The sequence below is a fragment of the Anas acuta genome, chromosome 3 (assembly GCF_963932015.1).
Source record: "Anas acuta chromosome 3, bAnaAcu1.1, whole genome shotgun sequence".
In the NCBI taxonomy this organism is placed as follows: Eukaryota; Metazoa; Chordata; class Aves; order Anseriformes; family Anatidae; genus Anas; species Anas acuta.
The window spans coordinates 57,619,967-57,639,375 of record NC_088981.1 but is presented as its reverse complement, the minus strand read 5'-3'; the positions used below and the strand labels follow the sequence as shown (position 1 = coordinate 57,639,375).

General features: G+C 42.2%; 1 protein-coding gene across 9 annotated transcripts in view; it reads right to left on the bottom strand.

The window, feature by feature from the left end:
- Positions 1-19,409, bottom strand: part of NHSL1 (NHS like 1) — a 164,533-nt gene that overhangs the window by 21,643 nt on the left and 123,481 nt on the right. For all 9 annotated transcript variants that reach the window (XM_068677274.1, XM_068677275.1, XM_068677277.1 and 6 more), the window contains exons 3-4: positions 10,691-10,818; positions 1,791-1,983 (exon numbers count right to left, since the gene is read on the bottom strand). In XM_068677274.1, the coding sequence (XP_068533375.1) occupies positions 1,791-1,983; positions 10,691-10,818 (321 nt within the window). The remainder of the gene's footprint in view (positions 1-1,790; positions 1,984-10,690; positions 10,819-19,409) is intronic.

Genomic DNA, 19,409 nt, shown 5'->3' with positions numbered 1-19,409 from the left:
TTCCCAGAGACCAGCTCACACACAGCAACACCAGCCTTCCTTCACTGCCTTCCCTTTCTGTACCTTCCTATTGCTGTGTTTATAGGGGAATGAATGCTACGTAACACATTCCAGTAATTAAGGTGAATATGAATGTGCACTATTTTTTATCAGAGAAGTTGAGAGCTGCTGCATTTGTTGAGGGCAAACCAGCTAATTCAGGGGACACAGGGTTTGTCACACCTCTTGAATTAATCTGGTTGAAACTGCAAGTGTAATTTATCCAGACACATTAGTGCATCCACTGACACTGAATTAAATCTGTGATGGTTATTTGATCTCTTTTACCCTGTTTTTCTTTCCACCTGTTTCCTTCTCCCCTGTATTTTTCAGTACACAAGGTCATTAAATCATGCTGCAGATTACCCCTCCCGTAAGTATACCATCTTCCTGCTGTCACGGTATCTAAGCCATGCTCAAGCTTATTGACTGTGCCAGATAATCCACCGTCCCCACAACTCTGCCTTCTGCACCTGTAGCCTACATTTCCTAGATAATGGCCTACTTACATTTCAGCACTGCATTTGTTTTCCTTCTATTCATTTTCCAGAGGTGGGGTGTCAATAGTTTTCTGTTGCTTTCAACTATTTTCCATTTTTTATTTTAGGAAACTTTTCGTACTGATTTCTTGGAGATTTCGGATGTTTGTCACTGGCCTTAAACTACACTACTTTTTAAAACTTTACCTTCAGACATCTTCAGTAATAGAATTAGTGTAGTTTTTTTTTTTTTTTACAAAACACTAATTTATTTATTTTTTTAAAGTGAAAAAAATATTGGTAATCACATAGAAAAATAGAATAGCTAACTGCTTTCAAAACAAAACCAAACATTGCAAGATACTGATTTTAAGAGTGAGTATGGAACCAGAGAATGCCATATGGCATTTGATATAAATTGGATATTGAATATCATCCTTGTTTTGGCAGGCAAACGGTCAATTATTTTAATTAACTAATAGTGGACAATCTTGACACTGTATAGAAAAAGAGGAATTATTAAATTGAGGTGATAATTCAATCTTTCATAGAAATTCTATTTACACATGTCAACATATCTACTCAGTGCTTCACTTTAAAATAATTTATCTTATTAAATTCTCAGAGTGAGAATTCTGCAACAGTGAAACCAAAGAGCATTTTGAAAACAAACAGTCAATATAGAGCTTGCAACAAGAAAATGTGGGCTACTGTGATGTAAGTTGAGTGACCTAACAAGAGCCTTGCTTGAGGACAGAGAACTCATTAACCTTACCTATTCTTTCCTCAACACCTAAAGCTCTTATTGCTGGTACAAATAAGACCTCAGAAAACTCTTCTTGAACTTTGGAACATTTAGTCTTCAAAATATCAAAGTCTCTGATAACCTTCATTAAGTAAAAATCCTAGAAGAAAATCCTGAATGTCATTAGTATTGTATAAAACATGATTTTCCATTACGTATCTTCAGCAAAGCCCAAAGCACCTCAGTGATTTACCAATCTTCTTTTAGTTCATGAATATCTAACCTCACTTCAAGCCCACATTGTGTAGACTACCTTAATTAATGATCATTTAAGGAATTCTGAGTTTTTCTCATTAAGCTCAGAGACAGACTATTAAACACAAAACACTGCTTTCAAGGAAAGGTGAAATAAGTGACATAAAATTCATGCAAAAATATATGCCAAAATGCTATCCACCTGCATGGGTCCCCTTTTATCCTTTCCCTCCCAAATCACTATAACTTAGTTATTGAAATTAAAAGCCTACCAGTCACATTAATGGGAACCACATCTGTTTGGACTGCCTGTGCTTGCTGTCGCATCTTCTCTTCTGGCGTTGGCAGTGGCAGTGACTTAGTCCAGTTGGTTTGGGTGTTGATATCTGACAACTCATTTGAAACTGGGGTTTTGGGCCTTTTGACGGTAATAAGCTTTTCTTCTTCTGGGGAAGAGACAGAACACTGCAAACAGAAATACATGCAACAGTGTAAGTTTTCTACCAAAATGATAGTACTGCAGTACTGCTACTGTAGTCAGCATCATGGCTTGTGGAACAAAACACACCCTCACAAGTACCACACTTAGACCTACAAAGAGTGACTTAAAAAAAAAAAGGATTGTATTTATCCAAGACACCTCATCAGACTAAGGAGTACCTTTAAATGAGAAAGACGTGTGTGGTCTTGAACAGAGCAAACACAGCACAATTATCTTACACATTTACACTATTCCTGCAGTGACCGACCCCTTTCCCTCTTCAAAGGAGTGCACTGGGGTTTGCTTTCCCTTCCTCTCTCCCATCGCAGTGTCCCACTAGGAAGATGAGACTGAGCCCTGCTTCGACGTAGCTGTACTAGGCTATGGGGTGTGCAAGGTCTCAGCAAGACATCTGTTAAGAAGAAACACGTTTTGGGAGGGCTCAGCAAAGGACTCGAGCAATGCACCCTACGTAACCATCAGCCAGGGATCAGTCAGGAGCAGTAACTGTGGTGGCCTTGGAGAAACTCACGCCACAGTGGAGGTGTTTGTATTGCTTGATTTTGAGAGGTGAATTAGTTAACAATATCAGCAGCTTTAGCTTTAAAAATGATCATTTAAAATGATAAAAATAATCATTTTTTATCAAAATAGTCATTTTTATCAAAAATGATCATTTTAAAAGTTTTTCCTGATCAGAGTGTCAGATGTCACATCCACGATGGGTGTTTCACCCCAAACAAACAAAATACCTTTGTGCACCACAAAAAGAGGTTGCAACAGCTTGTTCAAATCCTTCCACCAGACGAAGTCACAATGCCAAAAAAGACATTTGCTTTAGGGGAACCGATCTGTTTTCATTGCAAGGTCCTCAGCTGGGTGCCAGTAAGGGCAGAAAGTCGTGATGTTGCTTTTTACTGATATGAAAGCACTGCTCCATGGCACACCCCGGGGACAGGCAGATTCGGGGCACATGAAAAACATCAGGGGGCTTACAGCAGGTGGTCACAAGATTTAGGCAAACCTAAGCTTTAGGCTTTTTTACCTGGGGCTACCAAGGCACCCCAGGGAATCCCAGAGGCAGGAGAGGAAGAAAGATCTGGAGGAGAAAGAAGTTCCTCTTCCTCCCTCCCCACACACCTTTTCTTTACTCCTCCCTCCCGCTGGAGTGCAGGATGCTACCCAAGGTACAGCTGCCAGCACTGGGTCGCCACCTCTCCCTAGAGTTACTACCTTGCTGCTTGAGAAAGACATTATTGCTATTCATAACATATCAACTTCATGATTATTATTATTTGTAAGTCTAAGCAATCTGGTTTCTCTTCAAGCAGAGCGGGACACAAAAGGCATGCCCAGACACCCTGCCACAACCACTGTTTATCGTTTCTGATTTTAATTTTCTCCCTGTTACCAGGAGGAGGTTCGTGCTGTTTATAAATAAACAACCCCTTATTTATTGCGTTGTGCTCTGACTGCGAATTCTTGAGGACAGGGGCCAGCATTTCATTAAGAACAAATATATAAATAAAAGCAGCTTCCAGGAAAAAAAGAAAAATAAATAAAAAATAGACAAGTGAAATCTCTTCAGGTAATAAAATAATAATTGCAGGCATGAAAATAGTTATGAATGTCATCATGTGGTTTGGAGCTGCGCTTTGAAATGTGGGTGGGTTTTTTTGAGCAAATTACACATTTCTGCCAGGGAGAACCCCTGCAGGCAGAGGGCTGCCAGCACCCTCCTGCTGGCGGTGGAGGGGGCCGCTGCTCTGCAGGCACGGGCTCAGCCCTGCAAAAGCCCCTCCAAATTCTTTCAATGCAAGTCACCTGGAGGACACTGGTATTTCTTCAGGCCTGTGTTATTTTTAAAAGGTTCTAAAACTGTTTCTATACAAATATAATGTGAGTGTTTATCCTTTTATGGGTGTGTGTACACACAAGGTTTACACACATACACAGTGCAGATACACGTGTGTATATGTACTTACACGCAAACTGAAATGCTTTCCCATCTCAAATCACTCAAATTTATTCGAGCAATGGGGGAGAGAAATGCAATTGCAGAAAGGAAAGCTGCCTCCAGGCCATGCCTCTACCGAGAGGTTTACAACGCAGAGGGAGAAGGGCTTGGTGACCAACGCGGCGTGGGGGTGCCGGCCCATGCGGCCACAGCTTGGCAGTCTGTGCGTGGGGAGGATGAGCTGCAGCCACCTACTGATGTTTTGCCATCAGTCCCTGTCACATTCAGACCGCAGGGCTGGGCCAGGCAGGCCTCAGCTGTCAGCCAGGGGCTCCTCCAGCATGTGGGGTGACAGAGATACTGGCTACACTGCTGCCCTCCCTTCTCAAGGAAATCACCCGGCCAAAACAGAACACCTCTTCTGCTACAGTGTACAAACTGACGGAAAAACTGGAGAGCTGAAGCTCTGAATAGAAGGGAATCCATCTATCCAAAAAAGCCTGGAACCACCATCTGAAATTTTACAGAATTAGAAGTTCACAAAATTGAGGAAGGACGAAGGAAGACAGAAAGGAATCACGCCGGTGAGCACATAATGAATGAAAAGCTATTGAAAACAGCTGTGGTCAAAGCACTGCTCCAGGAAAACTGATGTTCTGCTGTTGGACAGTGGTGTGGTACTTCTACAAACAAGGTCAGGAGGATAGCTGCAGGTGGCTTAGAGAGTAGGAAGAAGTGTTTCATCTGTAGGTACACGTTCTGTGGTTTCTGGGTAAGCGTGACCGTCCCTGTTTCGAAACTTTCTTCCAAAGAAACAGTGACAGTGTATGTTTACTTGCTTCTTTGATGTAAAGATTCCTTTCAAGGGCAGGACAGTGGCGAAGCTGTATGCAGCTTTACTGTGCAGAGTGGCAAGCAGCAGCTCAACTTTCAGCTTTGTCCACACAAATCACTTATCTAATTCTCTAAGTAAAATGAAATTAGGGGGAGAGAAAAAATATATTTTAAATTCCTTCAAAAGAATTTCATAGTTTTAGATAACCTTCCTAGATTTACAACCCAGAAGTCTGCAGGAAGATTCAACAAACTGCTGCTACAGATACAGGCAGGCACGTCTTCTTAAGCGAGGTCTGCTATATGAGAAATAGCACTGGCCGAGGCAGTGCTTTGAGATCACGCTGTCTGCTCAGCAAATCTCATCTCTCATCATAAACACTATGCTCATAGCAGAAAAGAGAGCACTCTTCTCATTTTTATAGCAGCTCTGATTCAAAACAACTGTACTGTTTGACTTAAATGGCCAAATTTCTGTGCAGCTTCTAGACGCAATGCTATACTCACCTCCTCCAGAAAACTTGGTGGAATTTGTGCTTTTTAATGGAAGGGGGAACAGGGAAAGGTGGTAAGTGAAAGCGACAGCCTTGGACCTAGCCATCTTTCCACGAACACACGTTAAAGGGGAAGAATCGTGAATTTTTGAAGGGCAAGTTGAAGTGAGAGTGCAGGAGAGATCTGGCTCATAACCATACTGCGGACAGAGAGGAGCTATCTGGCTCAGCCGGAGCCTCTCCACTGCCTTGTTGGCTTCTCGTTCCCCTCTCTGCTCAGGCCCTGAGATACAGACTGGTTTCACAGGCTCAGCACATTCACACTGCTCGAGAGGTCCCAGCTGACTCTGTGATGTGCATCTCACAGTACATTCTGCCTCGGTTCCTTCTTTTCCCCCGTTTATTCTTAGCTTTGTTCTGTCCCAGTGGTTTATACTATGCTGTTTGAAAAGATGCACCTCCACAAGGAAAATTCAATCCATGCAAATTTCACTTCTCAGCAAAAGAATTTGAAACTTCTAGGCATGTTGTTTACCTCACTGTCCACTGCAACCATTCCTAAAATTATAATTTTTCAGAAAAACAAAGCTGAGAAAAATTCCGTAGCACTGCAGATGACAGCTATGGCAATTCAGCTGTCTATTAATGCTCCCCAGCATCCTATTTCTTCTCCAGCCTTTGATGGCTTTGAGTGCCTTTTTTACAAGTGCAAAGGAACTGCACTGAACAATGAAAATAATTTAAAACAAAAACAATCTTTACATTCCTGTTACTTGGCCAATCTGTGCTTTTTGTGTGACTGCTTCAACCATGTGATTTCACACTGTGTTATGGAACACTGCCCCTGTACAGCTATATGTTAAATTATATTTAAGTTGAATTAGTCATGTCCTGCTCAACTTGGTGTCCCTCCAGATCAAGGTTCCTAGTCTAGTCCCCCAAATTTTGGTAGAACAGTTACTTGTTATTTCTACATTCAGATCTTCAGTTGCACTAGACAACCTTACAAAATCCTTCACTGTCCCATTAAGGAAGGGATTTTTTTTTCCCAGCAGAAACTACTGACCATCAAGCAAGGTATCCCCTTCACCAGACACTGCAGAAATGTTCCCTTCTTCTTCCTCTACTCTGCTGCAATGGGATTAAAAACATAAGAGTCATCCTACATCAGAGCAGAGCTCTATAAAGCCGACCTAGCATCTCTCTTAAGATAATGCCCAACAGTTCACACACAGATGAAATCTAATCAGAGGAAGCATGCAGTGGCTGCCTTCCCCTGAACAGTCTCTCAGCATTGGAAGGACTTCCCTTCCTCCCAAGAATTGATCCAGTTGCTTTCTGAACCTACACAACCTTTCACCATTTACAACCCCTGCAGCAACTGTGCAGCACTGAGTATGTACTGCCTCTTTTGCTTGTTCGGAGAGTTTCTGTACTGGCTTCCTTATGTTTTGACATTTTATGCTTTGAACTGCTGCTTCAACCCAGTAAACTGAGAAGCATTTTCAAAAAAATATGAAGCAGTACAAAATGCATGTGCTGACTACAAGAGCACCCATGTGCAACCGCAGCAGAGGGGCAGGGAGACCAGCTGAGGGCACCACCGTCTTGAAGTATCTCCAGGCCTGCCAGAGCCCACTGTCAGGGCTCTTGGGCATTCACACTTCCAACCTGGAGCAGCATCCAAACTCTTCAGCCCCTCTTGACTCCCAGCAAAATTTTAGATCAGACCTCCCCAAGTCCCTCAAGCCAATACAGTCAATGCATCTGTTTCCCCTTCAGATTACTGACCAGTCTCTTGTAGATATTATAGAGATATCCAACAGTTTGGCTGAGTACAGTGGCAAAAATACACTTTTTTTGCCCCATAAATAAGCAAAGTAAATGTCTTGTCACTCTAAGTTTAACAGAGTGTATCAAGGCAAAGTTTGTAAGCCATGTAACAGGACCTAGGGAAAAACACCATGAGTTCTTGGCATACAAACATTTTCATAGATGGAATAAAGGCATGATATAGTGCACGTCTGGGAGCAAGTACTCTCTATAGCTCACATTCATCATTTAAAAACTATGCTACTCCAATTAGGAAAGTTTTTACTTGGCTAATTAGAAAAACAACCAAGCAGCCAAATAAATAAAACACATTTTTCACTGGAGGAGGGGTTTCAAAGGAGACAAATGTTAATAGACCACAAGTAATTACAAAATTTCAGTGAACCAACTAAGTAAAGGATATTGGACTGCAGACAAAAAAAGGAATAATGATGAAAAAGATAGGAAACAATCCTGGCATGACATTCTTCTGTTGAGCAGTATCTTTTTAAATCATTTTTAATAGAAAACAGAAGCAGGTAACAGGAACTGAAAGCTAAGAGCAGAACAAAAAGATTGCATATGTGCTAAATGCTACGAGTAACATCAAGCTGCAAGTATGACAGCTGGATGGTCCCACTCGTGGGCAAATACCTTGTTGCTCCAGGGAACCAAGTTACAGCAGGCGCTAATGCAAGACTGAGAGATGCAGTCTAACAGACTAGACTGTTGAGTGAGACAAAAAGAAACAGAGAGAATGAGTGATAAAAAGGGAAAGAAAGAAGAATGAGGAAAAAAAAAAACACGCAAAAGACAAATATACTTCAAATACACAGTGTATACATGTCAGAATATTAGGGAACTAGAGTTAAAGTGACATCTCAATACATCCTTGGCACTAGGAAAACAGACCAGTATGAAGGACAGGAATACTTCCCAACTAGTGTCACCAACAGTGGCATGTCTGAGCTGACAAAGGAGGACACTAGTTGCTGTACTGAGATGTAAAAGCCAGATAAACCAATTTAATTGCCAACAAACTCAATTAGGATCAGCAGAAGTACACTGAAGTGGAGCTTGGTCTATGCTCCAGCAATACCACTTACTGGAATCAACCTAAAAAGGTAGTTCCAAGGACTTTGTTTTATACACACTAACACTCAGAGAATTCAAGTTTCGGTTTGCTACTTATGTTGGCTTGGTTTTGGGTTGGGTTGCTTATCCCTAGTGGTTTTGCTTTGCAACAGCAAATGTTCTGCTTCTCTGAAACATTTTCTAAGAATCACTGCAAACCATGTGTTTTGTAGTATGAATATTACCCTCTGGTGATAAACACCCACCTCCACAAACAAGAGACTGTTTGTAGATATAGGTCTTCTCTTGTGTGATCTAAACCACGGTTTCAAATTATGTCTGCAGTGAAGACAGAAAAGTGCAATATCTGGCTATGATAAACTTAAAAAAAAAATAAAAAAGTTGATAAAAAAAGAGTAGGGAAAGGCAGTTTCTTCTGTGGAACTACCACGCAGTAAAACATAGTTTTTTCTGCAAGTTGGCAAATATGTCAACTTAGAAGTAAATGTACAAACAGTAAATAGCTATTCACTCATCTATCATTATTCTGCTATTCTCAAATTTCAACTTGTAAGTGCTGCATGCACAGAATTTAAATGTTGGCTTTCTTGCACTGAACAGACAACAAAGCCACAAAGCTTTCATCGAGCAGTAAGGAGTTCGCATTTTGAATCATGGGATTTTGGTGACCTCAGCTCCACATTGTTACTGAAGAACTCTTCTGACATCTGAAAGATGACTGTCTCAAAGCATAAGATTTATGAGAAGCACTTGGCATTTTACCAGTGGAATTATAATTCCATTTCAGAGATCTGTTAAATGCTCATTTATTTTAAAAAAGTAAAATTTTACTCCCTTACATAATGTAAAGTCAATTAAAAAAAGACACTAGTCAAATAATACCACAAAACAGAGTTTTACAACAAGAAGACAGTATCATGCTGCAGTTTACAAGGATCAGCATCTTTCTAAGCTGCAAATAAGAGCAACAGGGTTAAGGTTAAGGTTTTGAGATAATCACTCATGTGAATGGCTAAAAAATACCATATTTATATTCTTTGTAATGTTACATTTGTTTTACATGTGCAGCTGGGCCACATGCTGCAGAGCACTGGCTAAGGCAAGTTGGTTATATATGTATGCAGAGAGATATATATGCAGTACCTTAATAGCAACAAACAGTTAATACTTTTTCACCAGTGAAAACCATAATTCTACTGGTTTCAGTAAGGTTTTGCAATTTGTCATTATAATACAGCCCACAGTACTAACATGCTTTACATTCTGTTTGCTGCTAGTAAACACCACACAGAGCCCAACAGGATGCGACAACACTCCCTGCCAATACAAAGATATAAAGCAATCAAAACCTGGATGAGAGAACGTACATATTCCACAACAATTTTTGTTATGTGATTAAAAAGCATGGAGGATAGAACTGAAAACACTCTACCCTTTAAACGGAGTTCTCAGGATCCTTTACATACAGACAGAATTATTTGGTCCACGCTACACAAAGCACCTGTGGCTTAGTAACAGCTCAAAAAAATATACATTCTGCTACAGTTAAGGATATCCTCCCCCTATCCAAGCAACATTTCGTGGCAAAGTATTCTAGAATATCTATCTCGAAAATCCCAAGAGCTCCATCATTTCAGCTCCAGCATTGGACATCCAGACTCCAGAGCATCTCACTGTCTACCCCAGCACTAGTATCTTAGCCCACAGCACCAAAGTGAGCCAAGGCTTGTCTTTTGGAGCTCATAGGAACAACAGAATAAGGTAAAGACAGATGAGCAAAACTTCCTTTCCTCTTTAGAACATGAACACAACTTAGGAGTTTTGTAATTGAAATGTATATAAATTGATGTATACAAGACACTTCTGCAACCTTCTTAGGATTTTTGCTCAGCTGTCCCTTATTTCTCTCTTTATTTGCTTATTTTCTAAACTCTAAGTAAGATAAATATCCAGGGAGTTGAGAAGTGGGCACATGAACATGAAGCAAACTGAAACAGAGAAGGTAAACCCAGCTTATTGAGCCATCCTTCATTCTTCTGGATTTACACAAGCAGTTGTGATCCAACAGGACAAAGCCTCTACCTGATGAAACTGCCTGTCTGTATTAGAAGAGCAATTCAAAGTGTGCGTGTGCTGCTACTTCCAAGTGAGTACACTGATGGCTGGTTAGTAGCTCTCCCTGGTACTTGAATATAAGCACATAATTAGTTTCAAAACAGTTACCCTTACTGGACTATCTCCTCCCCCTCCCCAAACACTACCAAACTCGTTCTGCCTCTCACATCTTTATCATGTCTTATGATGACTTTATATAAATTCATGAGTAGAACTGGGATTTTTAAGAGACCAGGGAAGTGAGAGGACCTAATACCACTGCAATTCAAAAGAACAAGCATCTTTACGACCTTCTGGCAATCCCACCTTATTTGAATAATATTATTGCAGGCCATTAAACTGCAGCAGACATAAACTTTCCATTACTTTGCCCCCCATCATTACCTTTTGTTCAATTTCTTCATAATCATCCTGGTAACTTCCACAGATTGCACTGGAGGATGAGGAGAAGGTGGGGCCCTGAGAGTAATACTGAGAGCTCCGGTAGCCATCCCTCCGCAGCTTGTCACACTCTGCCAAAAGACAGGGAAAGAGGAAATCAATGTATCACCAGAGCCACCCCTGTCTACACTTTGTGTACAATGCACTTACAAATGTACATTTTACTGACAGTATTTACCATGCATTAGCACTGTCTGTCCCAAGTAATGAAACACGAAGTTGCATTTCTCATTTTTTTAATCTGTATTTCCACCTCTCTACATGTATTATGTATGTGTGCCCACACATAGCGTGTATACACGTGGCTTTTATTTAAATTGAGAGATGGAAGAGCTTTGGAAAGACGACTGAAATTGATTTATTTGTTGGGGGTTTTTTAAGTGAGATCTGGCCCGGTGTCTTGACAGATGGCAGCATCTTGCAGGATGGGAGACGGAAGCATGCGTGTAACACCAGGGTCTCGTTTGCCAGGCCGGTAGACACCCATTATGCGCTTTGCACTTGAAATGATGATGTTGCTCGCTACTCACGCACCATCTGCTAAATAACTTTGGCACTGACCACTTGTCTTGTCTTCGTGCCTGCAGAATAGACCATTTATTGTGATTTTGGAGAGGAATGCGAAGCACAGGGATCTCAAAATCTCATGTCACTGCAGAGCTCACTTAATGTGATAAGCAAAGAGCGTTCAAAGTTCAGAAAGAATTCAGAACAAACGTGCATGCCCGCTCAACACGGCCAAAATACCAGTCGGCACCTCATCCCCCCGCCAAGTTTTCCATAACCATCCTCCCGCCTCCTAATTGATATTCAGTGCGACTGTGCTAAAGAACAACAGACGCCAGAGCATAAGGAAAAAATAAATGTTCAAGATGCGGCAACCAAACTCATCAGCCCAGTCAAACCGTTAATTTTGCGTTTCCAGAGACAGATATCTGAATCCGTTGAAAGATGAGGAAAGCAAAAAGAAAAATAAGTATCTGTTACATTTCTATCTAAGGAGCTGAGATTTCTGCACAATATATGGGCATAGCACAAAGTGCTTTTGTCATCACTTGCTGGAGAAAGATTTTCTGTGACTGTATCATCTGTCTCCCTACCTTGATCTTTTTAATACCTCTTAAAATGGAAAATATGCAATGTTTATTTTGAGGGAAACATTTTAGAGGCTTCTGCTTGCCAAATGATTAACTGGAGTTATGACTTGCACCGTCAGCATACATTTTCTCTGTTACATCCATATGCTCCTGAGACCGAGGTCTGTAGGACTCCACGGTGGTGGTTTAACTGACCTCGAGCAACCACAGCTCTGTGATGATTTAATCGAGGTGGATTTCCCTGCATGTGCTCATGCACAAGAGTGCAAGTATGCGATTTGATAATTAGCCATTTCCACTGGAGCCAGACGTACGTCCTGGCCTATCGCATGCTTCAGCATGGGGTCAAGAAGGGCTGTATGGCATGAACCTGTCACTGCTCCCTCAGTTCAAGGCCCACAGGTGGTGGTGGTGGGTTCTGAGACCCCAATCAATTCCTACAGCTGGGCAGTGGAGGGTCAGTAACCCCGCTCACCTGTCTGGCACGTGTGAACGTGTTGACACCGCGTGCATCTGGCAAACAGCTGCCACGCTCCAGAGGGGGGTGAGAAAAGACTGCCAGCAACCACGGTAAAACAAATTCTTCCACCCCCTCAAACCTGGCATTGGGTCAGCAAGACCCAGCTCTTAACACCCACAAATGGGAGCACCCTGACAGTCTGATGTGTTGGTTTGAGCTACAAAGGAGCAGTGGTAAGTGGGCTGGGGCAGGACGAAATGGCACGAAGACTTGCATCAACTTGCAGCTGGGGCTAATGCACTGAGCTGTCAACTCTGGCACCACAAGTTTTGCCTTCAGATCAGTCGCTCATCACCACAAACCAACACGAAGGAAACCTAAGAGGTACATGGGAGTGAAGTTATTTTTCCTCTCACTGTTGGGATGAGGCTTCGGGTCCTTACTGACCACTTCTGCAGCTCTCCAACACCAGGCATCACTGGATGGATGCCCCAAGAGCCACGGGCTTTTATGGAGCATGCTCTGGTATTACCTGCTTAACCTGATTTATTCTCTTAACCAAGGAGATGAAGATGATGAATAGTGTACTTCATGAGGCCCAAAAGAGCTCCCTGAACTATTGAGGAAGACAACACTGAATGTCTGAAGACCACAGCAAGTTCAATGAGTGAGCTGACAATAAAACAGTTTATCAAGCTCACAAGCTTTGTTAGTCCGCAACACAAGATCCAAGTAACTTCAGAAGCTATTGCACTGATGTGGCTGCAGAAGCCAAGAGAATTGCTGCAGATTGCTGAAACACACCACCGCAAAGGTGACTTATCTAAAAGAACAGCTTCTTTATTTATTTAGTGTCACAATGCATTTCACAGCACAGCAAGAAACACATCCTCTAGACGGCACCTGAGGCCAGCAAACCTCATCAGAAGCTTCAGAGAGAGATCTTTTACTTTACTTTGCAACAGCCCAGAAACACAACAGGAGGTCGATCAACCAGTACAGCTGATTGAAGTTATTGTCACTGCCACACCAAGGGTAGTAGCTTCTATCTGAAAACTATGCTAGCCGAGGAGTGCACACACCGTCTCATCACTCTCATAAGGTGCACATGGTCTTTTGTAAGCAATCAGCTTTCTATTTTGCAGCTATAGGTTTTGTAGTTACATATATATATATACATATAACCTGGAAGAAATACTCTAAGAAAAGTTCCAGACACGGATCCTTTTTCCCAGAGGGGCAATACCTTGTCCTAGTCCCACAGCCCCATTATCCAAACAGAGAGGAGCAATAGATACTGAGTCAGTGAAAAAGTTCCTACAAATAAGCATGCTATTTCAGATATGTCTGAACACATAACAAAAGAAGAGAGTCAGTTCTGGTAATTAATAATCTTTGGTTTTAAGCATGTGACAGTACATTAGTGCTAGCTGAGCCAGGGATATGCACAGTCTTGTACCCCATGGCAGGGCTGCCATCACTTACATTATCCAATACACAAAAATGTGTACAGGCTTTCCGTAATTTCTGCCTAAAAACTGCCAGGGCAAAACATGTGAGACTGCATCAGGCAAGACACAAACAGCGACTCCTGAGGATACATCTGCCTGAGATCAACTCAGCAGCACATGCACAGCAAGCTCAAAATACGCCCTGTGTGCTGCATTATCGTGCACGGATCTGAACTGAACTGTGCAATAATACTATTTTGCCCCAGATGAACCGGTTTTGTTACACAAACAGCAGCCTTTTGACCAGGAAGACGAGGAAAGGCCCTTGGCTTGGCAGGTGCAACGGGTGGCCACGCTGGGTGATGTCATGGTACGAAGGCTGAGCTACGTCCCTGTTTTTCCCCCTTCATTAGCTCTGGGGGCTAAGTGCAGAGGTGCTGTGCACAGACTTCTGCTGCCTTCCAAGTGTTTTTTTCTGACTACGTAGAGTTTTAAGTTAGTTCTTGTCCTTTTCCCCCTATACCGGTGATATATTAAATGTCAAAACTTCTGTATTATAAGTATTGCTTTAAAATGACTGTAGTCATATTATGTTATAATATAATTTATCCCCACTTATGCGACTAAATTAAACCTTTCCTAGAGAAGAAAATTTTGCCTGAGGTTGAGTTTTGCCGTTCACAGGGTGGTTTTAGTTAGGCATGAAGAAAGCGTGTGGGAAATGTGTTTTAAAACCTTTTAAAGACTCCCTCATCACTGTCACAGTTGTTAGAGCATGGTAGATAGGATATTCAGGGGATGCATGACAGGAGAAAATGTGTTAAAGCTGTCAGTGCCCATACCATTACATCTGAGTTGCTGCCATATAATCAACCCCTTATATGTCTCCTCGGCGTTTCATTACTGCAGAGTTCACTAAATCCCTGTGTAAGGCACCAGCACGCTAGGGATGCTTCTCACCAGCAATATGTGAGCTAATTGCAGTTCTCTCTTCCAAAAGGGGCAATTTGCAGGCAATAGAGCTGAGTGCAATGCTGCACAAGAATTTTGAACCATGAACACTGGATTCAGTGCTGTTGTGGAGCTTAGCGAGCTTTATTAATTCTTATGTTTTACTATTTTTGGCAATACTTCTGTAGGACAAGGTCTGAAGGTCAGACTCCAGCTGAATAACTCAAACTCTCCAGTAAACCCTTCTGGCCTCTGTGGCATGCAGTCAAGCCAAGGGTACAAAATACCACCAAGGCCTCTCAATCCTGAAGATCTCTTCAATTTACACTAGGAACTTGCATTTAATTCCATTTGACCCTGAGCTGATAACACACGGTAGCAAGTCTCGCATACGTGAGCTATTTACTGCTTTTCAAACAATTTGAAACCATATTCTGACATAAGAATTTGAGTCGCAAATCACCTGAGTGAACACAAGGCATAGCTCAGACACCTCATCCCTTCGTTTGACACGGTATTACCATGGAAAACCAGGATTAACGAATATCTTGTCTGCTCAGTCAGATACACACAGTATATTGCTCCATGATGCAAGGAAGATTGTGTTTTCTGGGAGAGGACTGGATGTGCTGGGCCTTTTTCTCTCCTTTGGTAACGTTTCATACTTGCAGCAATTTTCCACAAAAACTAGTCACAGTATCTTGGAAGTTTGCATGAAGCAAAATGCACTGCCCTGCCAGCAACAGAACTGGCCAGAGGGAGACAGCTTCTGAAAACAACCCTAATGTATCTGTAAAATTATTTTTTATTGTAACTGTTCAAAGCTGAATGCCATGTTTTCAGAGGCTTCTTCAGAAAACTGCTCTTCTGGCAGCAGGTGAAAGGCCTGGGCCCTCCCTGCGTGGCGCAGCCCCAGCCATAGCGCAGGGCCACAGCTTCCTGCCACCACAGCCGGGCCCAGTCCCCGGTGCCTCGGGCCTGAACTTGTAGCTGTCACTTGCTAAATTAGTCCTAATGAGATTACGCGTGTTTAGTACGGCTCATGTGACTGTTGCAGGATCAGGCCATAAGCTCTGTAGGTGTCTACATCCACACGAACACACATGCTGTCACAATTAAAGAGTTTAACAAAAATAAATCCACCTGTCTGCGTTTCTAAGTATTTATTAGCAACCACTGTTGTCTTGAACATTAAACGAGCGTGATATTCACAATGTACAGATACAGCATCAAAGCTATTCAGACAGCTAAATAGCACTGACTTACTTAAAGTAAGCACCTATGTAGGTAGTCATTGCTTGGGTTGAGTGACAAAAGTCTGAAAGCAAGGACAGAACAGCCCTGAAACACCTGAGCTGGCCTCATGCCCAAGGGCCTGGGGACCAGTTGCTAAAAGCCAAAGAGAAAACACTGGATGGATCAGGGGCAGTTTAATGGAGGAGGAAGGCACCACACACCCAGCTGTAGAAAGGGGAAGGCCGTGGTGTGGAAGGCGAAAGGGGAGCAGGCAGCATGCGCTCCGTGTGCCTTCGTACTCCTTGGGGTTGTCCCACTGTGAGCAAGGGCGAACAAGAGACACGCTGACAGCTGCGTCTGCATGCCTGAAAAATTACCTCCACTACGTTCAGGGTGACTTCTTGGCAGAGCCCTTCAAGTTGTAACTTGTGTTTTGTAGTGGGTGGGTTTTTTTGTTTTTTGTACTAGAGAGAGGCTACTATCTGCAAGAGTCAGCTAAACTGTCACCTACAGAAACAAATCTGCTGACTAGCGTATTAAAATACATTTATCCATTCACTGCACGTATCACTGGAAAACTACTCCCTCAGGTCAGATTTTTTATTCCCTTTTTTTTGCTTTAGGCATTGCAGCCATTCCCTTCTTCTGTAAATACACACAAACCTCCTTCCTCTAAGCCAACTACAAACACTATCTTATAAATAGACAGACTACAGTACAGCATACATTTGTCTTACATAAATACACTTTTCCAAGAGTGAGAAGTGTCTTGTGAAAGCGAACTTTTAAAAAATAACACATTACTTTATATATCACACTGCTCTTTAATAAACACAGTAATGTAATAGATCACTGCTTTCTGTTTTAGGAGAACTTTTTGTTTTCAAGTTGATAAATAATTGCATGTAAGTTTAATTTACTTCAGGCACGTTTTGAATTTGTTTTTCCAGCTGAAGTGAGAAAACTAAGACCTCATGGGTTTGTGAGGGAGAGGGCTGGGTGTCAGAAGACCTGGCTTCCAGACACGGGATTTCTGCTGTCCAAGTGAATCCCCTCAGGTCAGATCCAGGCAAGAGCTGTACATCCATAGACAGACATGACACCACTTAAATTTCACAGATATACCTCCTAAATGCAGAGTCGTAGGGGGTATCTACCCTCTGCCTGCAGCGCATGGGCACATTGAGGTACTGGGATAAAGCCAGCTAAGGAAGAACTCAAGCTGCCTTACTTTGGGTCCTCTCCACGCAAGTAACAACCAGCGCCTGGTACAACACTGCGGACATCTCTCTCACAAGGAGCAGAAGAATGTAACAGGGATTTCAACATTTCCACTTCTGAGAACTGTGTGCTTGTTATCCAATGGTTGCTTAAAGTAAAATGCCTGAAAGGATTTTTCAGTAGATAGGATTTAAAATTATTTAAGGGTGAGATGAGCTCCAGACGAATATCCAGCTTACTGGTGGCATGCTCTATTAGGCAAAAAGGCTGCTGCCTTAATTATAATGGGCACAGCTACATGTTGTGGGGGACTGGTCACACCAGTGTTACACTGGAACATACCCTACCAAACTGGGTCCCCTTTGGAGGGTGTTCCTGCCTCCCTGCCTACTTTCTGAACTGCAGTACGACAGGGACAAAGATTCTGGACTACACGTGAAGCCCAGTTAATAGGAAATTTCAGGAGGTAACTTTTCAAGATAAAGAGCTTGCTGAGAATGATCAGTCCTGAAACTATAATTAAAATGAGACGCCCTAGTTCAAAGGTCTTTTCTGGTTAGTAAGCTAGCAAAAGTCATTGACTTTCACTCTAGGCCTCTTTATGTGTCCCTCATTTACAAACCGGTGATAAGAATGTACAACTCTCTTTGTGTGGATGAAACAGCTTGTATAAATGTAGAGCTGTACAAAAGCAATCTGGTTTTCAACAAAGATCTCATGATAAATATGACTTTAAAAAAACAGCTCAGTTTAATTCCAATGCAGCATCTATTTTTGTCCCTAAATCTAAATGAGGCAGACAGCTTGCCTCTACTACTTTATATTCCTCCCAAAACTTCATTCAGCTTGGATCAAATCCCATTTCTCTTAAATGTATAAATCCCCATATCATCTGCAGAACTTGAGTATCACAGGGAGTGCTTCTATATCAAAGCTTTAAAATATGCTGTAAAGCCACAGCAATGATGCACTTGAGTATCAACTGAACTGTGACCAATTCTAACTGTAAAGCAAGTTCATGAACTTCAGCTGTGATATATCCAGTGTGCTGGTTTGTTCAGACTCCCGTTTTAATAGGTCAGGAATTTCAACAGATATATACTTCCATGCCAGATCAGCTGAAAAAATTTCTGCTTAACAGTTCTATCTAGATGCTTTGGCTAATACCAGCATTTTCCAGTCCATCTACCTCCCTTATTATTCACATCTCTTTCCCCAAAATGTAATTTGATAGTACTATTTCTAGATTTGTATTTTCACAGAATCACAGAATGGCTGAGGTTGGCAGGGATCTCTGCAGGCCATCTGGTCCAACCCTCTACTCAAGCAGGGACAGCCAGAGCGGGTTGCCCAGGAGCACACCCACGTGGCTTTTGAAGATCTCTAAGGAGCGAGACTCTACCACCTCTCTGTGCAATCTTCGGCAGTGCTCTGTCACTTGCACAGTAAAGAAGTGCTGCCTGATGTTCATATGGCACCTCCTATGCTCCCGTTTGTGCTCATGGCCTCTTGTCCTGACACTGGGCGACACTGAAAAGAGCCTGTCACCATATATATACAAGTACATATACAAAAGCATAAAACAACCCTAGAGACAATCAACACTGGTACCCAACAGACTCCTTTCATATGCAAGTGTTGTATGAAGCTGCAGGCTTTAAACGTATTGCCAAAAGTTAGTTATTTATTACAAGGCTTTCTTATTTGCTGAGTAAAAAGAAAGTCTACCAAGTCTACCAGACCTTTCCAATACTCAAGCACTGCTAATTCTGTTCCCTCTTGCACAAGTGCCCAAGCCCAGCTTCACAGGTAGATTTAATGACAGATACTATGCTAAGTTCCCAGAAACAAAGATGTTTTGGGCTCCACAGGACAAAGATAACCCTAATGGAGCCTTCTCCTGCCATGGAAAAGTCTGCTGAATGGATACTTCAAATAAATATAACTGAAAAAATCTAACTAACATAATGTACTTACGCTAGGTCTATCCACTGCAATGCACAAGTGCCCTGTTTTACACTGGGAAGGGTGTCCTGGCACAACAGCAGGCCACCCAGTCAGGCTGGGAAGCCCACCCCTCCAGACCAGCCTCCCCAGGCTGCTTCAGGGCTCAGCTGTGTAAATGCACAAGGATGGGGCACGAAGTGCAACATTTAAGTAAAGGAGGCGTGCAATTTGATTTTTTTTTCCAAGAGTCCACATCAGGTGCAAGCCTTTAATAAGGATCCAAACTAAAAGGGATCTCT